We start from the raw sequence: 24,705 nt of genomic DNA on the forward strand, positions 1-24,705 counted from the left end.
TAGTCTGAAATGCTGGGAGAAAATATTTCATTGTATATTTCAACCCGACAAAGCAAGTACCAGAACTTGCTTTTCTCGTAAAAAGATCAAGAGGTTCAGCAGGTAGAAAGCACCCTGGTGACTGACCTGTACGAAGAAGCCTGTGAAGTTTCAGACCAGCTTTGGGATGGCAAGCATCCATAAGGAGCACTAGGAAAAGAGAGGAGGGTTGTAAATTAGTTCTGAATGGGCCCAAGGAACAAAGCCTTGTCATGCAAGGCGGAGTAAAACACTTATTCAAGAATAATTTAAAGTTTCCCTTCTTGGGCACACTGTGTTGTCCAAACCCATTAACACTCATAAGGCAAGATGCTTTGTCAAGAGTGTTACGTTTCTAAAGGTAACATTGATGCAAGCAAATTAAAAAATTATTAATTTATACTTCCAGAAACAAAAGTGATTGTAATGAAATAGGAATGAAACGGAAGATTTATGCAGGAGTCTTTTTTACTTAGTGTTGACATTGCCATTTAGACTCAGACCACTTCCAAGACTGTGACACATGGAGCAGCAAATAATGCTGTTCCACTGGTTTGAAAAGGTCACAGCTGTGACAGTAATGCAGCAAAGCCATCCCAGCTCCTGAAGTGCGTAAATGGCGACCAAACATTGCCGTGATCTGGCACAGCATTAATTCTTAGTTAGCACTCCCATAACCACACGGATTAGGAATATGGGGAAGTACTTTATGTAGTTTTTTTTTTTTAAGTAGTTGTATTTTCCATAACACCAAAACATTATGTTAGTAAAATCTTATGGTCATTTGACTTACAGTTTGGAACTGAAGTACCAGACAATTCGAACTTGTCTTCTGATTAAGAAGTGAAGCATCAGCCTGGAGCAGCATACAATTTAGTTATTTCAATAACAACCAACAAGAGTTTCCAGTAATTTTTCTGGGGAATGTCCTGGCTTTGCATGCCATATTCCAGTTTATTCCATTTGTGCCAATATGAATGCCTTTGTAATTAGATCTCTCCAAGGGTTTCTGAAGAGGGAGAAGTCTCTAAGGACCTGCTTTTTTTCAGTTCTCCTGCGAGTGTATGAATGCATAGCAGACCTGTTGGTTTCACTGGGACTATTACTGTGAGAAACAGTGGCCAAGATCAAATGTCAAGGATGATTCTTCCTGACAAAGAAAGAACAGTGTAAAACCCTTTTGCTGCAGATAGTTTGATCATAGAAGACATTGTTATTACATATGTGACCACAGTATCTTTTTCATATCTAGTAAATACTAAGAGGTGAGAACATTAAAATTACAGATGTTATCCTTAATGACTGTCTGCAATTATATTCTAATCTCTACTAAATTCTATTTTTGCAGCTTATTCGTCTTGTAATAGCAGTGTCCCTGTGTGAGGCCAGTAATCCTGTCTCCAGCAGTGGCTGGAGGTTTAGAGAGAAAATTAACACAGCAACTATACAACATCTCCCTGAAGCAATCTTTTAGTATCCAAACATTTATGGCTTACCTTTTTTCCTTTTTTTTTTCCCATTTATCTTAATGGATTAAATTAAGTCTCTAATCTTGTCATAAACAGTATCAAAAAAGGCAATGAAAAACTTGAACACAACTAAATTTGAAGTTAATGAAGTTCTTGTGACATTCCATTACACATTGTAATATATTTAAACATCAGTTAGAGTTTCTCTAGGTACTAAGCATATTTATTCCACAGCTAATTTTGTAGAGGAATGAAGAAGACCTACAATTTCAGATTATTTAATTGTGAGATAACAAAGACTGATAATGTTCTTATTTAAGGGGACAACAATGTAATATTTGAAAGATTCTATAGATGGCACTATTGGAGAACACTTGCCAGCGGTGAAAATAAACAGGGTTTTCATCACAGTATTTCTACAAATTTTAAATTAATCAGCAGTTTTCTTTAGCAGGATTAGTTTGTGCCGCGTATGTTCATAAAATCTATTTTTTTTTTTTTTTTTACTTCAAGGCATGATAACAGAGTACTACTGCCTTTTTCACAAAGAAACCAGTTAATAAATAGATTTATTCAACTGTATATTAGTCTCTGAATTCCATAGCTACAAATACTGCATGTCAATGTACAGCTCTTGAAGAACTGAAAGAATATGTAGAGTTTTCATTGTTCTGACCTTGGTTTAATGAGATACTTGTCAAGCAATAAAGCCATTTCCTTGATGAACAAAGGGCAAGCAACTTCCCTCGGCCATGTTTATTCAGCTCAAGTCAATTTTCTAGATATTCTTTTGATGTCAAATTCCATAATTCTGATATACAACTACAACAAAATTTTGAAAATACCTGATAAACTGAGAGAAAAAAACCCCTGACTTTTGAAATAATTTTTACTTTTTTTTTTTTTTTTTACTTTCTACATAGTATAGAATGTTACTTGACATAGTCTGGCTATTATTGTAAGGTAAGTTAATTCACACTATGATTTAGCTCAACTTTTACTTGACAAGACACCCTATATATACAGTAAAGCACACATACATTTACACATATGCTGGGTTTTCCTGACAATGCAGTTAGACTTGCACAGTCTATTTCATAGTTATCATTTGGAAACTTTTGTTTCTTTACTTAACCATAAGGACAATTTATTATTAACTTGCTGGTTTGAGTCACCATGACTATTGTCACTATTGTTTTTTTGGTCATTTAAGCAATGCCAATCCCATCAAGCTTTGTTTCCATTGATATTTCTTGAAAACTTGTGGCAACATGAGAAAACCTTGAAATAGTGGCTACTCCATTCATGTTCTATAAGGAAAAAATGCGTTGTCTAAATCTTACCTGAAAAGCAATCTAAGCTTTCAGGTTTATCCTTAACAGTCCAATAAACTTAATATTCATGGCAGGCACAAGCAAACATGTATTTGTAATATTTATCTGTATAATTTGGAATGTCAAGTAGAATAAAATGAGTTACCTACTTAAAGACATAGATAAACCCAAGTGGAAGTCATGTACGATAAAATGAATGAGATGATCATACCCTCCACACCAGGTCAGCCATGGCATGTGATGTCCCAATAAAAATTCAATCTACTTACCATTCCCTCCAGTCATGCAACTGAATAAGAACAAGATACACCCAGCTAAATAGCACTTAGCAGGATGACTCAGAAATAACTCAGATTTCCTCTATGAGCATGAATGATTTTCTGGAAATATGTTTGCCACCTTACCTTGTGAAGATGTTCAGAGTTAGTTAGTTAGTTAGTTAATTAATAGTGGGAACTGTTTTTAAAGGAAAAGCACCTAGATTTAAGTGTCTAAATGTGAGTTCAATATTTAAGTTCCTATTACTAATGTCTAGTCAATAGAGTCAATGAAGTTATTTAGGTAATAAGCAGCTTTTCTAAATGTAGATACTTAGTGCTGATTGAGATGCCCTGGCATTAAAAATTTTATCCAAAAGCATCCAGACAGGATTCACAGATATGGCACAGGACCTGTGGGATGTTTAAGACTTTCTGAAATGGTAGATAAAGGTAAGGCAATAGAGGTTGTGAAAAGCATGTACTTACATTTAGGAAATTGGATGGAGCCTTGGAGGAAGCTATTTCTGGATAATGTGAATCTATTTATAGATCTGTTATCTGTGTTGCATGGCAATAATAGTCATTTGCCTGAAAACATGGCAATATTTCCCTGGTTACAAGGCAGTGTATCCCTCTTGGGTTCCAGCTGGCAGCTGCTGCAGGTCCTGAGTTTGCTATGTTTGCATCCATGTGGATGGCCTGGACACTACAGCATCTCAGCAGCACATGACAAACGTGGTCAAGCAACTGAATCAGCAATTAAATAATGTCTTATGTCATAGTTGACCATAATGGGAATTTTCATGCATATAAATGATACGAATAGACAGCTAAATGGAAGTGTCAATACCAAAACTAATCCCTTCAATTTTATAGTAATCTATTTCCCTGACTTAATTACTCTCATAAACAGTATGCAGAATACCAGCTCTCTTGTACTCCCGTCCTCATCAAAGCACACTTGAACTCTTGCCAAACTAAATCCAATCCAAGACAGAAACTAGAGTAAAAAGGTGTTAGATACTTGACTCTTCAAGAACTGCTTTATCAGGCTGCACTGAAATACTCAGTCCTAGCCTTTAGCCTAATCCCCTAGCCTTTAGACAACTGAAGGCTTCCAGTGCCAAAATGGTCCCAATGTGGGAACATCAAACTGGGTGTTTCTTCTTGCAGATTTCATCTTGAAAGTACCTTCAGAGCATTTCAGTAGCTAGAATAAACTTACTAGCAAAGTCAGGTGTGGGTGAAACATTTGTAGATTTTCTTTGCATCACATTTTCCTAATTGCCTAGTGATTAGGAATTCATTTTCACTGTCATGATGCAAATACCCATATCTGTCATATCCTCAAAGAATATTATAACCACTGAGTGATTGGGTAGGTAAGGTTTTCTTTTTTTCCCTTTATCATCTCTAGGAAACCTTTGTTTACTAACGTACTTGTTGGACAGAAGAAATAGAAATTGTCTGTATCCTGGCTATAAAACCTATATCCTCAGGTGCATGAGAATCAGGTTCAGATTTCTAGTCCATATTATTTCCTAATACTGAGGTTCCATAGCTGCTCTCACTACAGTTTTCTGGCTGACATTACTTACTTGTAGGCACTCATTTCTTTATATATATTGTACTGAAAGACTGAGGTCTACTGTTTTGACTTTGGCTAGTAATAGCTATTTTGGGCTTTGGAAAAACAGAGATCTCTTTTGCAATTTAGCCATATGCTCCAAGATGTTACTTCTTAGCTAATCAGGTCTCTAATTAGCTAACAGTAGAGATTACAATTCAACTGCAACAACACCAAACAAAATTTTACTTATAAAATTGCAATCTTTTGTTCCAGTATTACTCAGAATGATGATTGCCTCAGTCTCTCCTCTTTGGGGACAGCAAGCATCATTAATAGCTGCAGGACTGCCAAAATTAGTATCCCATGAGAACATTGTTCTAACATTCAAACTGTGCTAATAATCAATACTTTTGTTAACATGCACATTAACATGTGCTAGTTACTGCACTAAAAGTTGTACTGTAATCTTTCTTCGTTACATGTAAATTAGTTTATAAGTTATGAAAATTAGGTCTTCAAATATTAAATAGAAAGTGATAATTCAACAGAAAAAGCACATTTCCATTTAGATGAGACAAAATTAATATTTTTCAGTTTTTTTAATATTTACACAGGAAAACAATTTCCATGAAATATCAGTAATCTTTGAACTACAACCCTAATCAAATTGCATCTTAAGATTAAGATTTGCATACAGACATGTTTGTCACTGTTTTCCAAAATAAAAAAAAAAAAAATCAACTGGTGAAGATGCTCACTCTTTCTCTCCAACCAAATTAAACATTGACAATTTCTGACGGTAGAGTTTAAAGATTTGAGAGCATTTGTCAGGTCATAGGGATGGGGCTGGTGTCTGGTCTCAAAGACAGCTTTTCTGAGGAGCCCCAGCAGGAGTTTCCTCCTGCATTGCTTGAGGAGCAGCTGTAAATACCCCTTTGTTGCGGTTTAGAGGATGTTGCAGCAGACTTTACCCTAGAGCTTCTCTACCCAGCCCGGTTCAGCGCCTCAGTGCTCCAAACCCTCTGTCCCAGGGCTGGACACTGCGCTCTCACCAGCCAGGGAGCCATAAGGCTAGCTCTGGTTCGTCTGCTTCCACAACCGGCGGTGATAAAGGAGGCGAGGAGGGTCTATGCGTTGTGTCCATGGAAGATGTTTATTCGCATGGTGCAGCAGAGGCCAATGACCTCCCCGAGGCAGAGATGCCTCGAGGGCGAAGGCCTCACATGCACAGCCACATGTGGAGCATAGACACACATGGAGCATAGACAGCAAGATGGCAGAGGGTAAGGGGTTTTATAGGGAAACAGAGAGGGGCAGGGACAGCACACAGGCCCAGTGACCTCTGGGTACAGGGGAGGTACAGGGGCGGAGTTAGGAGTACAGGAACCAATAGGGGAAACCCAAGGGAGTGGCCAGGGCCACGTGGAGTTAGGGTACAGGAACCAATAGGGAAAACTGGGGGCGTGGCTAGGACTATGTGGAGTAGGGAAGGCAGGACAATAGGTGACAAGTATAGTCGTTAAGAAAGGGGTGTGGGGAACTTGCAGCTATTATCACAATATTTCTCCATTTTTTACTAAATTAAAGAGGGGAATGCTTTTCCTAAAAACTTTCATAGCAAATTTTTAAACAAAAGGAAAATGGTAAAACAACAACATAATGTAAAGCAATGACAAAATTAGTTTTGCTGTGAGTATGGGGAAAACGATGATGCAGCTGGCTGATTTTGATGTTGGAGTTCAGTATAGGCTGAATTTTCAGACTGCAGTCATGTTTGTAGTCTGTTTTTCTTTTGCTGGGGCTGCTAAGATGAAGGCAGGGTTTGCAGCAGCAACGGGGTTGTCACCGAAGTCTTTCTCAGCTTAGGAGAGGGAGAAGACTTTGGACGCAGCGCAGCTCCACTGGGTGATACACAGCTCTTCCCTGCTGTGGCTCTGCCGGGTCTGGAACAGTTCCACTAGGCCCCAGCACGGCCGGACGGCAGCACAGCTTCAGGGACTGCTCTGGCGCAGCTCCACTAGGCTCCGGGGGCAGTGTCTGCTGCGGGGAGCTAGAGGTGCAGCCCCACCGGCTCCTCCGAGCCTGCTGCGGGCAACTGGAGGTGCAGCTCCGCTCCCAGCCAGACCATAGGTGCTTCTGGCTGAGAGGGAACACCTGAGAGGATGGGAGGAGGGGCCCACACCGAAGAGAAACACTCAGATGGGGAAGGATCTGTAACCAAAGGGAGCGCTCACCGACGCGGGGGGAGGGGCTACAACGGAACACGAGGGATGCAGGGGGCGGGGCTTTGGCAAGCCCGGGAAAATTTCAAGGGGAAGAAGACAACATGGCGTGCCTGACCATGCGGCCGGCGCCATATTGGAAAACACGTGGAGTCAGCTCGGCTGAGGTTTGGGGCACAGGAAAGGAGGTTAGCAGGGATCTCGAGTTAGAGTGATCAGTTCTAACCCGGGAAAGGGACAGGAGAGGCTGAAAAACATACGATCAGCTGTCTCCTGAGAGACAGAGGGGGAGCACGAGCTGGTGGAGGAGGAGGTGTCACCAACACATGGCCGGCACCATGTTGGGGGATACATGCAGGGGAAGGTGCTTATTAGGGAGAGAACAAGGGTTTTTCACTGCCAGATAACTAAATAAAACAAAACACAGATTAGTTTACTTTATCTCTCGCGCGCAAAAACTTCCCACACAACAGCTGATTCCCCATTCCTTATAAAATATGTCTAATTTTATAAGAAAAACTTCTCCCAAAATGGGGGCACAAAACTTAGGTCTCCCCTTGTTAGAAGTGGGTTTTTTCTTGTCGAGATTTCGCATGGAGCGCGACTCCCTTCACCTCGACAAGACACCACCTCTAACCCTCCACCCACCCCGAGGCAAAAAGAACAAACTAAAAAGAAAAAAGGGACTCCCATACCAAGCCGACCAGGCCCTCACCGGCTTCCCTCCCAAGGGGCTTTCCAGAGGGCTTACTAAGCGCGGAGAATCAAAAAAAAAGCACTCGGGATGGTCCACCGCCGTTCAGCCGACTTCCTTGAAAAGCGCGACTTTTTTCCAGAGGCTACCGGCCGCCCCTTCGGTCTTCTCGCTGAATGCAAGCTTCTCGTCGGGGAAATGGCTTCTCAAATGCGACTACTCCCCTGCCGCAGTTGCGGCTGCAGGGGGACGCTTTCCAGGGTGGCTTCTGCCCCACGTTTGGGCGCCACCCCTTAATCCTGTGTTGAACTACACTGCAGCAGCATCGAGTTCCACTCGATCTGGACTCTGACTCACAGACTGATTGGCAGGCTTGACCTTAACACCTGCCTCATCATTGTGGAACTGATGTTTCACTTGCCAAGCTTAGCTATCAGGCATAGGGACTTGGGAGGCTTGATCAGGCTTTACCAAGTGAAAAAACGAGCCAGATATGGCTTTTTCTGTCTTTTGTTATTAGTCCTCACTCCTTTGAGCAGTGACTCATATTTCCCTTCCCCTTCTTGTTGGAAGCTGGAACAAATGGAGCAGAGAGGCTGCAGAGTCTCCCTCACTGGAGATACTCAAGAACTGTCTGGACACAGTCCTGTGCAATGTGCTTTGGGATGACTCTGCTTGAGGAGGGAGGTTGGACCAGGTGATCCACTGTGGTGCCTTCCAACCTGACCCATCCTGTGATCATAAGATACTAGTATTCAGCTTAGAAAACTGAGACATTAATCAGATACAGAACAGAAGTCTTTGTTTAAATGCCTGTTGTACTTACAATGCACCCCACGGAACTGAGTGTTCTAGTGAGTAATGCAGTAGTTACACAGCACAAGTCCTACCAATTTGGCTTATAGGATCAGCAAACATTTCCATTCACCTCATTTGTTTTAGCAAAGAGTTTCTCAGGAGTAAGTGGATGTAACACAGGTGTTGTCTTGTGCAAGTTTAGCTGAACTTCTTATTTTCTTATCTTAGGTGAGAAAAAATGTTTGCTGCCAAGAAAACAGCATTAGAGTACCTCAGCCTCTGATGTGTTAGTTTTGCATATGCCTGCCATAAAAGCAAATTGAAAAGCTTAAATCATCATATTCTTCACCTTAAAAGTTTGTCTATCTATAGAAGCAATTTTGCAAAAATGAAATTTCATACTGCTCTCCTCTGTTCACTGTGGTAGACAGAATGCATTCTGAGATATGGGTGTACATATGGGTTCCATCCACCTGTCAAGTCAGATTTTTTCCATGCATATAATCACTACTTGCAGAATCTAAAGATCATTTACAAGAGAATTATAAGTCATTCTAGTACTTCCTATAGTTACTCCTGCTGCATTGTGGCAAAATATGTTACTTTCTGACACTGTTAAGATACATTTATTTGGAATACGCCTCCTTTTTTAGGATAATGAAGATAAAATATTTGCATCTTAGAAGTTTCAGAATGAATGTATTTAATAGAGTATTGTATTTGAAATCTATAAATCAGGATAATACCTCCTTACTAAAGAATTCTGACATCTGTTGCTGAAGTTGTGGGCCTTATATTTTAATCCTCTATCTGTAATATGAAACCATAGATTTAATTCTTTCTCTGAGTGATACTGTAAAATCACCTTTTATCCTTGTTCTCTTTCTCTGCATCAAGGCTTTTTATCATAGTAATCTTCCTTTCATGTGCCTCCCAATGACAAGCAGTGTAGCATTTCAATCCTGCTGATTTTTCTCTCACACCAATCATTGTCCAGGCTTCCTCCATAAGCAGCAAAGAATTACCTACATTGACAAAGTGAAACTGAATCTGCCAGAGAGACTTTCAGATACCTCATTATACACTTTGCCTAAGGTGACCTTTTAAGCAGCAGCATATTTTCATGTAAGATTGACCACTGTGGCACAGTTCCTCCACATGTAAGTCTCACTGCGCAAAAATCTGCTAAGAGGAGACTGACTTCCAAATGATGCATGAAGAAAAAAAGTCTCTGTGAAAAATGAATTATTATTACTGATTGATTTTTAAATATTAAGACATCGGTATAGGGATTTTATCTTTAACTACTAATGGAGATCATTGTCTTACCTACTGAAAAAAATCCATATGGAATAATAAATATTACTTTGTCTTTTGTACCTGATAGTGTTTATTAGTTTTAGTGATATAAAGTACAACATTGAATCTGTTTAGCAAGTTTTATTGCTATTTATCTTCCAGGGTAATTCCTATTCCTAAAACTACTTTTATTTCGGTCAACTTTTAAGTATAGATGCCAGGAACTTCACATTTTTGACATTACATAATACATTACTACAGACACTGCCTAGCCTTGATAGCATGCATAACAGCTATTATGATACTTAGGATGGGAGTGATTTGACAATACCTATATAGATTGAATAACAGCTCATCAAAAGCCAGATCATTCAAGCATTTTATAAATCCATTATAATTTACATTCCAGTAATTAAATCTTACTTTTACTGAGATTTTCTGCCATCAAATCCATGCACCTTCCTCAGAAGTATTATTTGTAATCTACCAGGGGGAATTAATAAAGAGGTCAGCTGTGCAGTTAGTGCCCATTCAAGAGGCATCCTCAGGTCAGGTTATGCTGGTAACAGGTAAGAGATCTGGATCCTCTATAGTGGTGCACCTGCCTGCTGGACACACCTTGAACCCTGTTCTGAGACAGGTGGTGTGACAAACAGACAAATCACAAGAGCTTGCAGCATGCTGGCTTCATTCCAGCCTAATAACTGAGGACCATCTGTGACAGGCAGATGTAGTACAATGTGCAGCTGGACGGTGAGTGGGTTCACCAGAAGATGCTGTGCAGAAAACTTGAGTGTGGAAAGATACCAAAAGGTGTCTCAGAATGCACTTCAAGGACATCCTGGAGGTCTTTTTGACTGAGATCAAGTTACTATAAAACTATGAAATTGGGAGCACCAAAATTAGGAAATTTTTTGGCCACTTAGAAGGGAAACAGTATGGCTTCAGCTGGGAAACTAAGTGAGGGGGGAACACTTACAACTCAGGCATTTAATGCTGCTGTTTAACTAACTAGTAAAAAGGGTTTATCACACACAAGTCTAAATATACCCTCCACATCTAAATAGCTTGATTTATTCCAGTGAACCCACAAATACAGTAAACTAACAACCACATGACAATGAATGAGCTAATAACTAACATGATTAGAGAGATTATTTACAAGAGCATGTACAGGAGAAGGGGGAATGGCTTCAAGCTGAAAGAGAGTAGGTTGAGATTAGATATTAGGAAAAAATCTTTGAGATTGGTGGGGCACTGGAACAGGTTGCCCAGAGAAGTTGTGGATGCCCCATCCCTGGAAGTGTTCAAGGCAAGGTTGGATGGAGCCCTGAGCAACCTGATCTAGTGGAAGGTGTCCCTGGCCACAGCAGGGAAGCTGGACCTAGATAATCTTTAAGGTCTCTTCCAAGCCACCCCATTCTGTGTTCTTTGATTCTGTGATAATTATATCTCAAATATGCAATGCTGTTACAGTGGGAAAAACTGGAAATGGTTTCAAGTCACATAAACAGTATAGGAAAGTAAAATAACTCATCAGTTGGCTGAAGGCAATTGAACTGGCCTGATTTTGTAGGGGTATATGAACAATCAGTACTGAGAGAAGAGGTAAGACAGAATGATTAAGTTGTGTGTAGCTCAAAAGTGTACACTATATCCTCACTGTAATTATGTGAGTGTTCTCTTTCACTATAAGATAGGATTTGAATTATCAAGCATCTCAGTATGACTACCCTAAAAACAAATTACAGCAACAATTAATGAATACTTTCCACTTAAAAGGTACATTCTTATGACACATAAAGCAGCCCATTCCAAATCCTCCACTGGGATTTTCATCTGTATGTTGAGGAAAAAAATGTTTGTTTTGACTCCCGCAACAGTATTTTGCATTTCAATTTTTAAACAATGTGAAATTTACACTTAAATTTATTTGAAAATAAATGCTAACAATATCACATTTATTTTGCATTAGAACTGCAGCCTTGATTATTGAGGAAAGTAAGGCACCCAGAAGACAATGACATTGATTTGCTATTATCTAAATTTTATTTTGTATCTAGGTTATTTTTATTCTGTGGAAAGGGAAGAATTGAAAGTACTATGTACAGTATTTAAGAACTATACAAAATAACTGGTTCCATAATGATGCAGTCCTCTCAAAATATCTTTCAGAAGACATTTCCTCTTGTATTTTTCAGATATTTCCATTAGTGATCCATCCTTCAGAAATAATGAATCATCATGGATGTCATTTGCGCCCTTTTATATACGGCATAAGACCCATATTAAACTGCAGTTCCAGCCTCTCTCTCCAGATGGTATCCTGTTCTACACTGCACAGCATTTGGGTACTCAGTCAGGTAAGGGAATTCCAGCTTGCTGCTATCACACAGCAAGGTACGTTTTTGAAAAAGAAAGGCAGTACATTGAAGTGATTCAGCTATTCAGTCTCGGTAACTCATTGCCCATGGTGAATGGGTTTTATTACAGAATCATAGAATGTTAGGGGATTGGAAGAGACCTTAAAGATCATCTATTCCCAACTCCCCTGCCATGGGCAAGGACACTTTCTGCTAGATCAGGTTGCTCAAGGCCTTATCCAACCTGGCCTTGAACATTGCCAGGCATGGGGTATTCACAGCCTCCCTGGTCAACCTGTTCCAGTGCCTCACCATGCACACAGTAAAATACATCTTCCTAATATCTAACCTAAATTTCCTCTTTCACATTGTAGCCATTACTCATTGTCCTGTAGTTCCTGACAAATCCCTTTCTGGCTTCCTTGTAGCCCCCTCCAGATCCTTCAATGGTTCTGTGAGGTCCCCACACAGCCTGCTCTTCTCCAGGCTGAACAGCCCCAGCTTTCTCAGCCTGTCTTTGTAGGGGAGGTGCTCCAGTCCTCTTATCAATGTCATGGCCTTCCTCTGGACCTCCTCCAATAATTCAATTACCTTCTGATGTTGAGGACACCAGAACTGTATTGTACAGTTGTTTTGAATTGTGAATAATCAAGTTCATATGGCAAAAACATGCAAAATCCAAATTTTGGATTAGTCCAAAGCCTGCAAGTACTTCATGAACTTATTTAATGGTTCAGAAAAGCACTTCCCCCTGAAAAGTGACCACTGTCAGCTTTTCAGAAGCTACACTAAGATTCTCAGCTTGGGGGGCTTGCCAGTGTTTTAAATAACCAAAATCAAAGCAATAGAAGAACTGATCAAACAAGTTAAGTGAAAGTGAACAGACTATCAGAGAGCCAATGAGGCTTCTCAGAAGTGTAGCTTTTTGTTAAATAATGTTGAAAAGCGTGCTGGTGTAGCATGTAAAACATGCAAGTAAGTGAAAAATAAGTCTAAATAAAATAAAATATAAATATAAAATAAGTCTAAATAAAATATTTCTACTGTTTATAGAAGGATTTTAAACTTTACTCAGTTAACATTCCTTAAACTTCATGTCAAGAAAACATACTTTACTTCTGTAAGTACATTCTAAAATTTAATCTTTAAGGTATAAATTTTTTGTAGTTACTTTATTAACATACTCAATTGCATTTACATGGTGACTTGCACATTTTTTAACAGAATTATATGTCATCCATAACATCATCTTAGAGCAATTTTTCCACTTGTATTAAGCAGTAGGTTATGGAAAAATGGGGCCTTATACAACAAAAAAAAGTTAACTATTGATCATAGTTAATATGATCAATACATTTTTACATTCCTTTGCTCAAAGTCTAAAGCTCTGAGATATTTCAATAAACATACTCAGCCACAAATTCATATAAACACACATATGCCCAATGTACCAGCACCTTACTGTGTACACAGATGTTTCAACAGGTTGATAATGCATCCTACACTGCTGGCACCTCCTGTTTGCCTTATTCTAATTGCAACCACATACAGAGAAGAAGCTTCAAAGAAAAATATATGAGGCATATGTAATACAAATACGTGTATTACCAAAGACCTCTGTCTTCTACAATGAATCTTTTATAATTCTATCACTTACAGGCCAAATTCTGAGATTCTTGGTGAATAGTTCTCTCCTGCGTAAACTAAAGCATTACATGGGCCATGAAAAATAGAAGAGAGAAAAAAGGGATCTCTCTCAAAAGAATAGTCAGAGGTCATGGAAGCAGCTAGCATATAACAAAATTCAATATCTCTTTGTAAGCATCAAAGAGAGTGCTAAGTCTGTTTAACTTGGGCCAGGAGTGGTTTTGTTCGAGCCTGAGTGTTTAGTTTGCACAGGAAGGAAGAATTTTTTCAATCACTTTCTGGAAACATAGCAATTCCATTTCAAAATAAAATTCATCTTATATAGAGGAGTTTATTTATAAATTTCTTATTTTCACTTTGACTGGCCTCAAGTTTTGAAAGGTTTAGGAAAAGCTAATCGTCTGTCTCTTTATATTTGCCTTCATATAATCCTGTCAAATCCAGGCAGAATTAGATTGATGAAAGACTCAGAAGTATTCTTAGCTGCCAGCAAATGAGATAGAGCGTTCTGTGGAGGATTAGTTTAGAAAGCACTTAAAATAAAGATTTTTCTTCCACACAGTTATGTAAGATTTAATATATTAATTTCTGAAATCATAGAATTTTTTTTCTAAAATTCCTTTTTAATACGAAACAGTTAAAACATTTTTTTCTCACTAGGCAATGCTGCTTTTTAAAAATAAATGAGTTGACTATACAGCTAATTTAGCAAATGGTACTTAGTGGCACATTTATGCATCAGCTTGGTTTGTCACCCATGTAAACACTACATGGGAACTCTCCCTTCAGGGGCATGTCCCACCAAATAATCCTCCCATCATTAAAAGAAAAAAAACATGAGACTTCTGTTGAAACATTTTCTTCCAGCTTTGTTCTTTCCAAAGAACATTACAGAACTTTCTAGAAAGGGCAAGCCTGCTTACTTTAAAGCTGATCTGCTGGTTCCAGCTTCTATGCCTCTAAAAATATCACTACTCCAGTACACACATTTAAACACCTCACAAATTGGCATAAAATGGAAAACATCCTGTGAATCTGTTAGCATAATTACCTATAATTCTTTCAGTTATCCATTTTGTTGCTTTGTCAATTCTTTCTGAACATGCATCAAGTCTGGTAATACTGATTTCTGCAGGCCCTAAGAAAATAATTTCCAGAGTCTGGCAAAATTTATGTGGTTAGCAATATTAATGATTGCTATTATAATTAATATATATTAATAATTTGGGGAGAAAACCCAACCTGACAAGTGAGTTGAGTTCACAAACTTGAAGACAGAATGACAAGGGGACTTTTATCCCCTCTTTGACTACTTGTTCTATACTCTGCTTTTGGACAAGGTCTCTGCAAACATTACAGAACTCATGTGTAGTCCAGCAGACTGTCTGTAGAAGACCAGCTCACTTCACATTTTCTCAAGGGCAGTGTATCCTATTTTTACCAATGAATGCATGAGACCCCTAATGATTAAACAGCCTTTAATTCAGATGGGGCTTGCTGGACGCCCACCAAGTGCTTGAACAATGTATATAATTCAGTCCATTTACACGCAACCACTCTATATACTTGAAGGCCTTGGCACTCTGGGTAAAAGGCAGTTTAAAAGGAGCATTGCTTTTTCGTTGAGTCATAGCATTACTGAAGCTTTACATTTGTTAGCAAAAATGGAATATGCTGTAGACTGCCTGCATTATTCCAGAGTTCAGGCCAGGGTGATGGAAAGGCTAGCTCCCCAAAGAGATGAGAAAGAATAGTCATGCTAGGTGACTATGAATGAAGTCAGTTTAATGAACAGAGTGGGATGACTCACACTGAATTTAACATTCAACATTTGCAACAGCGGTTCTCTGTCTCTCTTTAGCCAGATTGTTACCTACCTGGTTTGAAAAACCTAAAAACTTTAATTCCTGAAATTTAAGGCATTTTGGTTTATAAACCTATAACATGAAAATAAGAGAATGCCAGTACAAGTGTGTGATGTCTGCATGATTTTCTAAAATGTTGTTTATCATGGAACTGGACTAAAATCTTTTGGAAATATTCAGAATTTCTAGAATACACAAAAGACAGGAGTATTGTTTTCCTAATCAGAAAGAAACTGATTATCCACACAATTTTAAAACAAGGACTTAAGAGTGGTTAAGTATTTGCTCTTTGCAGCCATGTTTCCTTAGCTGACAGACATAATTTCTGCTTTGTTGCTAGTTTTGGAATCATTTGTATGGACTAAATTAGCAGCATGGGTAGCAAAACTACCAGCCAGCTGTGTGACACAACAGACATCCCCACTGCCTTGAAACCTGTTGCATATGAAGTGTTATTGTTACCTGTTTGCCATTGGGAAACAAACCAAAAAGTTTGGCAAGTTGAGGCTGCTCAAGGAAGGTGGATTCTTCCAGCTGCTGAAACATGCCAGGTTGACAGTGGTAACTAAAGGAAGCACAGAAAGTTTCTTCACAAAGGAGAAATGTGTTTTGGAAAGGTGAGGCTGAATAGTCTAACCTACAAACAGATAACTGCCCACCCCTTGTAGATGTGTGGATATCATGTCTGCAGGGTTGCTCTGGATCCCAGCTATGCCCTTCCTGCTCTGGGATAGTGCTCCAAATTGAACCTGGACTCTACCTATTGACACACTGATTTTTTACATGGTTTGAAAAATATACAGGCTTGACTTGACACCAGTTTTCAGTCTTGAATGAGCTGTGAGATGGAACTCCATACATGGAGTAGAATAGTTTATAATAATCCACGAAAACATATCCATGAATAGCTATTTCAAGTGTCCATTAGGGGTACTGGCTATGGTCATTCCTAGATGAAAGATCAGGTTGCAACAAGCTCCTTTACACTGTCAGCCAGCTGGTACCTAACTGCATGCATACACTCAGATATGGGCGAAAACAAGGTTAATAACCTCAAAATTAAAGGAAGGCAAAGTTTCAACCATGTTGACATACTACTAGACAGCAATTAACAGCAAAAGGTGCAGAAGGGTGGGAAGAAGACTCATTTCTTCTGTTGTTTGTTCTCTCTTTCTACCCATTTATAGTCCTCTCTCTTCTTCCCTGTTTTCTCTCCTTGGCCTTAGGCCTTATTCTGGTCACAGGAAATGCTCAGGAGGCATGGGAAGGACTACTGGTCCGTTAGGTTTCCTCTCAGGTGGACACCACAATGCATCACCTTCCTTGGCCACAGGTCATAGCCATTCAGCTGGAGGCTGACAGGGCTATTTCAACCCCTTCCATGCTAGAAAAGTTCAGCTCCTGGAAGAATACGTAACGGGTGACAGTGTAAGAGGACGTGGTTCAGGCCCATGGAAAATCATACAGGAGAGCAGCATGAGAGGAAAACCATGAAAAACAGAATGATGAAAAAAAGTAATGAAAGCAATGAGAAAGCTCAGCAAGGCAGCAAGGAGCAGTGAGCAGATACCTCTTGGAGCTATGATAGCTACAGGATGCAGCATGCCAACATGAGGCAGTAATACTGCTCGTGCACAGGCACTTCATTATGGTGGCTTGACAGTCAGTTTAGAGTGAAGATGAGCACATAGCAGAACCTACAGTAAGAGGTTTCATTAACTGGGAGTGACTCCCATGAATGTTACTGCTTATGAGGATATAAGGCTCAAATGTTTGCTCTTCCACTGAGATGGTGCCAATGATTGATAAAAACCTCTGAAAAAAAATAGTGGAAGGAGAGTGGAGGAAATGCTAGTCAATACCACAGTGATAGAAACTGGCATTCTGGGCTTGAGCTAGAGGACAGAAGGGTGAGGTAAAACCAACAGAAGGCACAGACTGCAAACATACATCCAGGGTGTCGACTCAGGGCTCCGAAACAACTAAAGGAACCAAAACTGTAGATGTTCAGTAACCAGGAAAGCACAGGCTCCTGGGACACTTAAGCTGCAGAAGCTGCTGAAGCACTGAGCTCATCTAAGCTTCTGTCCCCAGCTTAGCATAGAGGCTTCTGCTCAGTAACACAGGATGAGACAAAAGACAAGCAACAAACACATGGCTTAAAGGAATCTAGATCTTCAGCAGTTCCAGGAACTAATCAGTGAGTTTTGAGCACCCAGGGAGCCTTCAGAGACTCTTGCATTTCTGTATCACTGGGACCATGATAACAGCAGCAAAAAAGTCACCACAACTGACTACAAGACTGCATCCACTGCTTCAAAAGTTACTTAAAAGTATGTTCTGGAAGCTCCTTTGGCCATACAAACTAGTGGAAAATCCTTCTGAATGTGCAGTGGAGTTTAGGAAAAACCTCAGGTACTCTTTTAACAGGTAATAAAGGCCTTGCCTTACACACATACCAGAGCACAAGGGTAGACAGACTTAAGTCTCTGTGGGGAAGAGACCTTGGAACAGAAATTTTAAAAATACCATCCAGGATGCCCTCCTACCTCCTAGTGTGTCAGCCTGAGACCCTGTGACATTGTATTCAGCCCTCCTAGGAAATACACCTGCATTAGGCATATTTGGTAGTATAGGCAGTAAATGCAGAAATTTTTGCCCAACACAGCGGTATAAATTGAATATTATCCCATTTGTTACTCATAGTGAAGCTTCTGGCCTGAACAGGACATCTCCAAATAGAGTGCAATATTCCTAGTATGCATTTCCAAGTGTACCAAGTTTTGACAAATTACAATGTCATGAGTTTCCTATGGTAACACAGAAACATGGAGAGTTGATACTGCTTGAGCATGATCCCCTCTTAGGATGGGGATATACAGACACACCCACATGTCTGGGTGAAGACTGAACGTGAAAGGGCATTGTCACCATTTGGAAGAATTTAAAATTTAACTGTGTCACTGTAACCAATTTGTTGAAGAGACTTAGATACTTATTGTAGTAGAGCAAGATGAAAACTTTTGTGATGTGCTCAGAATTCATCATCAGAAGTCATATAAGATACTATAACAGATAATCCAGATCTCACAGTAGCAGTTGGATGTACTTATAGGAGACTTTTAATTAACTCCCAATTTTAGGAACTGACTTCTCAAGACACAGGGTTGATTAGGCTTCTGGGAATTCTGACATCTGATATGGGAGCAGGTGAGACTTGTGCATGTAAGAAAAACATGAAAATTAAAGTTATGGAGAAAAATTCATACCTGCTTTAGAGTTCTGGCTTCTAATATGAAATACAGACAATCCACTCTGAGGTACAGCAACTCTGACCTTCAGGCACCTGGTGAAAACCCTGAACTAGGATTTGCAAGTAGAAGCGCTATTTTATCTCCAGGTCCTTCTTTAAGGCAATACCTGCTACAAAATTCCCTTCCCTTGAGAAGAAAGCAATCTTTTAACATTTGACTATAAAAAAACACTTTATTTTACTGAAACAGGGAGGATGACAGGGGCAGGAAGGTGTATCAGAACAGAACTGAATGCTGTTATTAATTTTGTTCAACACCCAGGGTCTTGACATGTTGCAGTTTCAAGGCATAGCTAAGCTACAACAGCCTACTTCTAAAAAAGATTCAACCTTACTGACATAGATTGCCTTACAGTTCCTTGCATCCAACAGGCTGGGCAAAGACTTGCATGCACAACAAAAGAACAACTGTGAGTGCCTACCTCAGGAGTCTCTCTGCTTTTTTCGTGTCACCATTGATGGGGATGAATAGCTCATGTTAGATGAGATGCTAATCTGAAAAGCAGAAGCAAAGTCATGTGTCCTGAGTGTAGCTTGCATTTTCAAGAAAGTAGGAACCAGCTACACAGTCTAGTGCTGGAAAAACTAAGGATGTCATCTCCTTCATGCTTCACAAAAGTAAATTTCCTCAAAAAGATCTCCAGCTACAGTTGAGGTTGTATGAGACAGGTCTGAGCAATGATCCAACTGAAATGGTGAAAAACCACCTTGCTTCATGGTCTTCTATACCAAGACTCCTGAGAGGAGAAAATCAGTGGCAAGAATGCCATGTGTTTAAACTGGTGATGCAATTGCTATGATGACATTGGCCTGCACAGGCTTCAGCTGTACAACCTGGCCCTCAGAGACAGGGCAGACGGAGCTCCCTTGCTGAAATGTTACTGGCTCCTAAACTGAAAAGGATCAAAGACAAGCCCATCATTTGCCTTCACTTTGAGTTTCTTGGACACTGAACACACAGCACTTTACATGAGAGTCCTAAGATGTTTTCAGCCAGCTGTCCCTAGTAGTACGTGATATGATAAACTTCATGGCGAAATACTGACTGCACCCTGGGATCAACTTTCAGATCCTAGAATTTATCTCAACACTCTGTTGTTCTTGCCAATGACTAAAATGGCAAGTCATCTGTGAAAAGAGAAGGTGTAACCAGAGAAGTAAGAAAATACCTCAAGAGCCTCAGGGAGAACTGAAATTGGAAAGTGTCATTTTTTTTTCACAAGCAGCAGAAGTCTCTCCAATTTGAAGTGAGGCTTCAAATTTGTGCCAGAACAGAGTACTCAGCAATAACCTCTTTATACTGTAGACAGCAGGTTCAGTAACACAGATTTGCTCTCGTGATAAGACTAAATAAGATTCCAAAACAGACAAATCATTGTCAAATGTGCAAAGCTACCAAAGCCCTTCCCTGCCAGGCCAGGAAATCTTGGAGAACTGCCAGCTTCTCCAGGTCATGATTACAGGTCAGATGCAACAGCAGCTCTGGTCAGATGTTTTCCTTCTTCCTAGACAGCAAAATAGGAGTGTCCTTATGCAAGTCTGCACATCTGCATAAGAGAGGAGATCAAAGGCTGCCAAAGAGGTCATTCAGAAACTTTTCCTCACACTCCTTACCCTAACATTGAGGTCCTGATAAAAGAGACAAGCAGGTTATGTTTGCTGAAACAAAGCAAGATGAGTGCATTCAAAAAATGCATTGAAAAATCAAGCAAGCTTAAAGCCACATCACTAAGCAGGAGAAATCACAAGTGAAGGAAATTATATTAATTTTCTGAAAAAACAGAAACAAACAAGGTACTCAAAAAGAACACTAAATACAGGGAAGTAAACCAGATCACCACAACTGGAACTAGCAAGCTAAAAGGAAGTGCTCTGCCACTGCCAGAGTTGAAAGAAGGAGGAGCTTTTTTTTGTTCTTTCCATGGGTGTCAGGGGCAGGGAAGGTGAGGCATGAAGCTCTACAGACACTAATACAACTGAAACATCTCCACCCTGTCTGAATGGCAACCTGAACAATTCTTGAGCAGGGCGGTATAATTTTAGAAACTTTCACAAGCCTCCAGTAAATTAAGCCATTCATTCTTAATTTCACTACAGGCAATGTAATTCAAAGATTAGATATACTTAAAAATTAAACACGCATGAAAGCAAACTTCATCTTTCTACTAACATGTCCACCCTTAGAAAGGTTGAATCTTTAAGGAAACTGAACTGGTAGCTAATTAAGAAAGCTTGCATTCAAATTTAACAAACATATTTACCAATTTAATTGAAAACAACCTGATGCCTATTATTTCCAAAAGTAATATACAGAAGTTAAATTGTACAGGCAAACCTCAAAAAGTTTGAGAACATAACTTTAATTTGCAGACTTTTCTGCTGCCTCTTCTGCTTCCCTGTTGCCTTCCCCTAATAGATTGTATTGCTGTTCTTACAAACTTTCTTTCCAGCTCCTGTTTCCTAACCTTTCCCAGCTTTTCCTCTTCACGTTTAAATGTATAGTTCGGAGTGGTACTCTCTCTCCTTTTACACTGCCCATAAGGCCAGAAATACTGATAGTACAAGAAGAGATAACTCCCAATTCCTCCTGTCATGCAGGCCTCCAGAAGAACAATGCAATAAAAAGTATATCTCTTCCTACAGCTGTCAGATTATTAAACCCACAACATCCTTGTTGTGAAAAGGAGCTTCAGGGAAAGCAGAATATGTCTGGTGCAGACAAACCTTCTGTTCATTAAACTGACAAATCCATCAAGCCTTTATTCAGCATATTGAAATTGAGAGAATTCTGCCTTTGTATCTTGGCCAAAACTTTATTCTTTTCAATGGGAACACCAATTCACATTTCCTGGATGCCAAACTTAATCCTGTTTCCTCCTATCTGAGTTATCTAGCCTCTGCATGAAAGCGCAGCTTTTCAGAAGGTTGGGGTTTTTACTTTGAGGCAAACATGAGCTCAATTTCCAATAATGAAAAAAACAAAAGAGCAGCTCATCTGGGAACATTTCTCTTTGTGTGATTTAGATATTATTTTTCAAGGAAATGCAGGCATGAAAGCATTAGAATTGGTATGTTGTTCTTCAGTGCACCCTCTCTAAAAATTAAAACTATTTTATACTGTTTTTTATAGGTGACTTTCTATGCATATCATTAGCAAATGGATTTATACAACTACGCTACAACCTTGGAGACAAAACCATCATCCTACAGACCCTTCAGAAGGTCCATGCAAATGGAAATACATGGCATTCACTCAGTGCAGGAAGAACTGGTAATGAAGGCTACCTGGACCTGGATGGTATCAATGTTACTCAAAAAGCTAGTCCTGGAATGAATGCACTAGACACACACACAGATTTTTTTGTTGGAGGGGTGTCCTCCTTAAACCTTGTTAATCCAATGGCAATAGAAAATGAACCCACAGGTTTCACTGGTTGTATTCGAGAAATTGTTATAAACAACAGGGAACTGAAGCTTACTGTGACTGACCCCAAAGGTGGAGCCAATATTGGTGACTGTGATGGAACAGATTGTGGTTACACTGTGTGCAAAAATAATGGAACATGTCAAGTTGAAAACTCAGGCTTTTCTTGTTCTTGCCCAAAAGAGTGGACAGGGACCACGTGTGAACAATCTATTCACTGTTCACAAAACATGTGTAGGTCTCAAGCACTCTGTATTCCTCAGCCTTCTTCATTTTCATATACCTGTGTATGCACACTAGGCTGGACAGGTAAGTACTGCGATAACAAAATCAAATTTTATATAGCAAAGTTTGTTGGTAACTCCTACATTAAATACACAGATCCTTTTTACGGAAAAAGAGACCTCCAGTACAGCCGCCTTTCTTTAAATTTTACTACCAATCAAACAGAAGGCTTAATAGCATGGATGGGAAAAAGTGAAGATGAAGATAATGACTTCCTTGCCATTGGTCTTGCCAATGGAACTTTAAAAGTTGTGATTAATCTTGGAGAAAGAATCTCTGTTCCTCTAATGCATAGCAAATACTTCAGCTGTTCTGATGGAAGATGGCATTTCACTACAGTAGTTCAAAACCAAACTTGTATTAAGGTTTATCTTGATGAGGAACTAATCCTTTTTGAAGATATTGATCCACAAAGGAAATACACTGCTTTAAATTATGGTGGCATTTGTTACTTTGGTGGGTTTGAAATTGGTAGGAAAGTCAATATAGTCACTACAGGGCTTTTTCAGAAGGAATTCATTGGTAAAATTAAAGATGTTGTGCTCTTCCAAGATTCTAAAAAGATTCAGCTAATGAAAGCAGAAGGGTACAACATTTATGATGGAAGTTCTGGAAATTAACTGAAAAAAATGTCCAAGACTCTAAAGAAGTGATAAAATTCCTTTTCTTCCTGTTTCTTGTGTTAGCTGGCAGTGCATGACTCAGCAACCAACATAAGAAAGCACTTAGCCTAAAAAATAAGGGACAAATTTATGTGGAGTGTTACTAGCATATATAAAATATGATAAATCGTTTTTTACTCCTAGAATTATTTATATATACTCTTTAGCATTTACTTTAAAATAATGGGAAAGCCTCCAGGTTTTTTGTTTTTCCTTTATTTTGCTGGAAATAGTTTTGTAAACAAAGAGATAGTGATTAGTTTATAAAGCCAACCTTCAAGTGCTGTTTGTTGCTTTATGAGAACAGACAACTGTTACCCGTTTCTCCACCTCTTAAATTTTATTAGAATGTTTCTTTTGTAATCTTACAGTATTAAGGTCAAATGTAAAAACTGAAATCGGAGGGGAAGAAAAGGTGTACTTGAGGCAAAAAGCAGATTTATTGTAATGAGAATTTTTTTAATCGTAACAGCTATAATTACTTCTTAAACCCACGAAGACTTTAATTAGGTAATGAAGTTGTTCTCTCTCCCTTCTGAGTCTCTGTCTATCCTGTATATATGTAAAAGGGTAGAACTTAAGCCTGTCTTAAGTCTGCTAAAACATTACGCTTAAAGAATTATTTTAAGAGCAAAAAACATTTAATTTTAGACAGAGAAAACAGGCCTCTTGGTTTTCTCCAGCAGAGGTCTCCCCTATTTGACTACATGAAAACTTTTGGCTTTAACGATTTACAACTGGAATGTGGGAATGTGGCAGTCTGCCTACAAGTAACTTTAATTCTTAAGAGCTTAAGCATTAGAAACTCCAAGAACTGTTTTGCTTTACCTATACCTTTCTCGCTTATATGCCCCTAAATGACATTTCAAAATTCTATGAGAGGTTTTGGTCATAGTAAACTGAATTTCTGCAAATATATTTTTCATTAATTTAAAATCTCAAAAGTAAATAGAGCTGTTAATACATAAATACAAAAATTCAATTCCTTCCAAAAAGCTGTGTTATATTCTGCTTCAAGAGGCAATAAAAAAGAATTTGAGTTCTATTTTAATGTGCTTATACCAATGATGTATGATGGCATCTAAATTTCTCACTTGACTGCTGGCTTACTATAAAAGTAAAATTATTAAATAAAAATAGTGATTGATTCCTATCTTTTCCTTTTCTACTTTACTATTGCTTAAAAGCACATGATAAACCACCACCTCCTTGCATGGAAATTCTCTGAACGCAAGTCTTCAGCATGTACCTGTCAGAAACACGTAACTATTTTGGGGCAGAGAGGGAAGTGAAGATGGGGTGTGTGTTATGGAGCAAAGGCCAGAAGCTCCTAAAACTAGGTGACACACATTTGCTGCCACATCACCATACTTAGTGCGTTGCAATGAAAGCACTGTCAAGTCAGTTACAGGTGACTTAAACATAACTACAGTGCATGGGAGCTACCCCAAGGTATTTTATTAAGCATCTGCAAACATCATT

General features: G+C 39.1%; 1 protein-coding gene across 1 annotated transcript in view; it reads left to right on the forward strand.

Annotated features, from left to right (window-relative positions):
* EYS (EGF-like photoreceptor maintenance factor) overlaps nucleotides 1–24,314 on the forward strand; it is a 331,694-nt gene extending 307,380 nt beyond the window's left edge. The window contains exons 17-18 of the mRNA XM_085056747.1: nucleotides 11,866–12,027; nucleotides 21,983–24,314. Of these exons, the coding sequence (XP_084912873.1) occupies nucleotides 11,866–12,027; nucleotides 21,983–23,181 (1,361 nt within the window). The 3' untranslated portion in view covers nucleotides 23,182–24,314. The remainder of the gene's footprint in view (nucleotides 1–11,865; nucleotides 12,028–21,982) is intronic.
* The last annotated feature ends 391 nt before the right edge of the window (nucleotides 24,315–24,705 follow it).

This window comes from Lichenostomus cassidix, chromosome 3 (assembly GCF_008360975.1).
Source record: "Lichenostomus cassidix isolate B80296 chromosome 3, HeHo_3.0, whole genome shotgun sequence".
NCBI classification, from domain to species: Eukaryota; Metazoa; Chordata; class Aves; order Passeriformes; family Meliphagidae; genus Lichenostomus; species Lichenostomus cassidix.